Below are 2,172 nucleotides of genomic sequence, written 5' to 3'. Positions count from 1 at the left end.
TTGAGATTTCTGCAGGACTCCATGTCATGCCGTTTTATCACAAATATCAATAGCTTATACAATCAAGCTCCAGCAAACCTGCAAAATACATAAAACTGTTCATTTAAGTCTGACTGAATTTATTTACTTAAAAACTTAACACTTTTAATTACTCATCAATTTTAAGATGCAATAACGTCACAAACAACAAGTGTTCTCATTGATGACTATTCTTCTTATTATTTTCTTGATAATCTGATCAGTTGTTTTTTGAATTTTTTTTTTTAAAAACATAACAGTAAACATAAACATTTGTACATTATCAAAATAGCAACTGATTGATTAACTGATTGATTCATTAGCTAATTTTACTAATTTTGTATGAATGGAGGCGACCATCCATAATCACTGTGCCCAAATATCAGAATATATCTGTAAACAATGTGTCTTTCATAAAGAAAAGAAATTCCTCAGTGGCTTTAGTGTGACATTGAACATAACTAAAGTGTAGCATTCTTCTGTTTTATACAGTATTTTACATGTTTTCCAAGTAAAATTTCAAAAATGTAGCCTGAATGGTGGAGCTGTCCATGGTGCTGAATACGAGCTGTCTGAATTCCATAAAACGTGCCACTTGTTCTAAAAATGCCTTTAATTGGCAATCAGTGTTAATTTGGGGCTATGGTTTAAAAAAATGACGTGAAGAGTAAAACACACCAAAAAATCTTACTATCTTTACCTGGACCAACGGGAGCTCACCACATCTATAACCCCCCCATCACAACCAATGGGAAACTTCACAGCGAACCAAAATGTCAACGGGATGACGTTGTTGCTGGCGTAGGGCTGCAGTTTGATGGCTCCTACTAAATGAATGCAGTGGGAATGGACGAGCAACACACACTGGCGGTCAGACGGAGCGCACTGCTGACCTCCTGCACACATTTTCACTTCATCATCAGGATTTCTCATCACATTTTTACTTCACGGATTTTTCTGCCTGTTTGGGTTTTTCTTTGCAGGGACAACGTGTTTGGTGACCTCTTTAACTATATTCTTTATTGTAGGACACGAGTGGTAAGTTCTGCGTCAATTCTTGTTTTAAATTTGTGGCTTTAAATCATTGTTTTGTGGTGCAAAACAGACATTAAATGTCATTGTGTGAACACTTTTCTGGAAACACAAGCTGAACCATCGATCCTAAAAAAAATCTTAAGAGTCCTGAAACCTTATTCTTAATACAAGAAGAGAGATTTGAAAGTGTTGAGGAGATTATGTCGCTCGATTTTAATGTAAATTAACTTTTTTTAGAGCAGTATTTACACTTACAAACATTTTTAGATCAACTTAAATCTCGCCCAGTTTTCTGTCACTTGCTTTAAGATTAAGAGGGCTGTGCAAAAATAAGTATTTCATGAAGATGGACACTGAGTTGTTAAGACGGTTAACATTGATTAAGATGATTGATAAAATGTGCATGAAGTAAACATTTTTCTCCACCTGTCCCAGAGGACACAGCATGCTGTCGTCCCTGAAGACCCTGCTGCTGCTCTCGGTCCTGTGCACGCCGACCTCCAGCCTGTGCTTCCGCCTCTACAACACCCGCTCCGACCTCCTCTGCGACGACCAGGTGGCAGTCGGGGTCCGGAGCGACGAGGACGCGCCTGGTTACTCCCCCGTGGACGGCTGGGGGTCCCTCCTGCAGTCCTCGGAGTATCTCACCTCTTCCTCCTCCTCCTCTTCTGCTGAGTCCAGCCGGGAAAAAAGGACTTCAAGTCCCGCAAACTACCGCTTCATGAGCCGGACGAAGCTCAGAGGGCAGATGCTCCGCAACAGCAGCAAAGGGGACCGGAGGAGCAGGCTGACTCTGTCCCTGGACGTCCCGACCAACATCATGAACGTCCTGTTTGATGTCGCCAAGGCCAAAAACCTGCGCGCCAAGGCGGCTGAGAACGCGCGCCTGCTGGCTCAGATCGGACGGAGAAAGTGAAACATGTTGGACAACTCAGATTGAACAGCCATGACCAGTGTTGGCCTCCTCGTTACTTAAATGTAATGAATTACTTCTTATTTATTTTTAAAGTAATGGTGTTGATTTGTTTCTCCAGGGGAAGATTTATTCTTTCCATTCACATTACCGGTAAAAGAAACATTTCTATAATTGAGTTGCTCTCATGTGAAAGGTCCTTGGAA

At 41.2% G+C, this 2,172-nt stretch overlaps 1 protein-coding gene across 1 annotated transcript; it reads left to right on the top strand.

Moving 5' to 3' along the window:
- Positions 1–908: 908 nt before the first annotated feature.
- ucn3l (urocortin 3, like) lies at positions 909–2,137 on the top strand. Its single transcript, XM_042517012.1, has 2 exons — positions 909–1,056; positions 1,489–2,137. The coding sequence occupies exon 2, from the start codon at positions 1,499–1,501 to the stop codon at positions 1,967–1,969; it is 471 nt and encodes a 156-aa protein (XP_042372946.1). The 5' UTR covers positions 909–1,056; positions 1,489–1,498; the 3' UTR covers positions 1,970–2,137.
- The last annotated feature ends 35 nt before the right edge of the window (positions 2,138–2,172 follow it).

The sequence above is a fragment of the Plectropomus leopardus genome, unplaced genomic scaffold (assembly GCF_008729295.1).
Source record: "Plectropomus leopardus isolate mb unplaced genomic scaffold, YSFRI_Pleo_2.0 unplaced_scaffold26385, whole genome shotgun sequence".
In the NCBI taxonomy this organism is placed as follows: domain Eukaryota; kingdom Metazoa; phylum Chordata; class Actinopteri; order Perciformes; family Serranidae; genus Plectropomus; species Plectropomus leopardus.
Note: the sequence above shows the minus strand (reverse complement) of the source record. Positions and strands in the feature narration are given on the sequence as shown.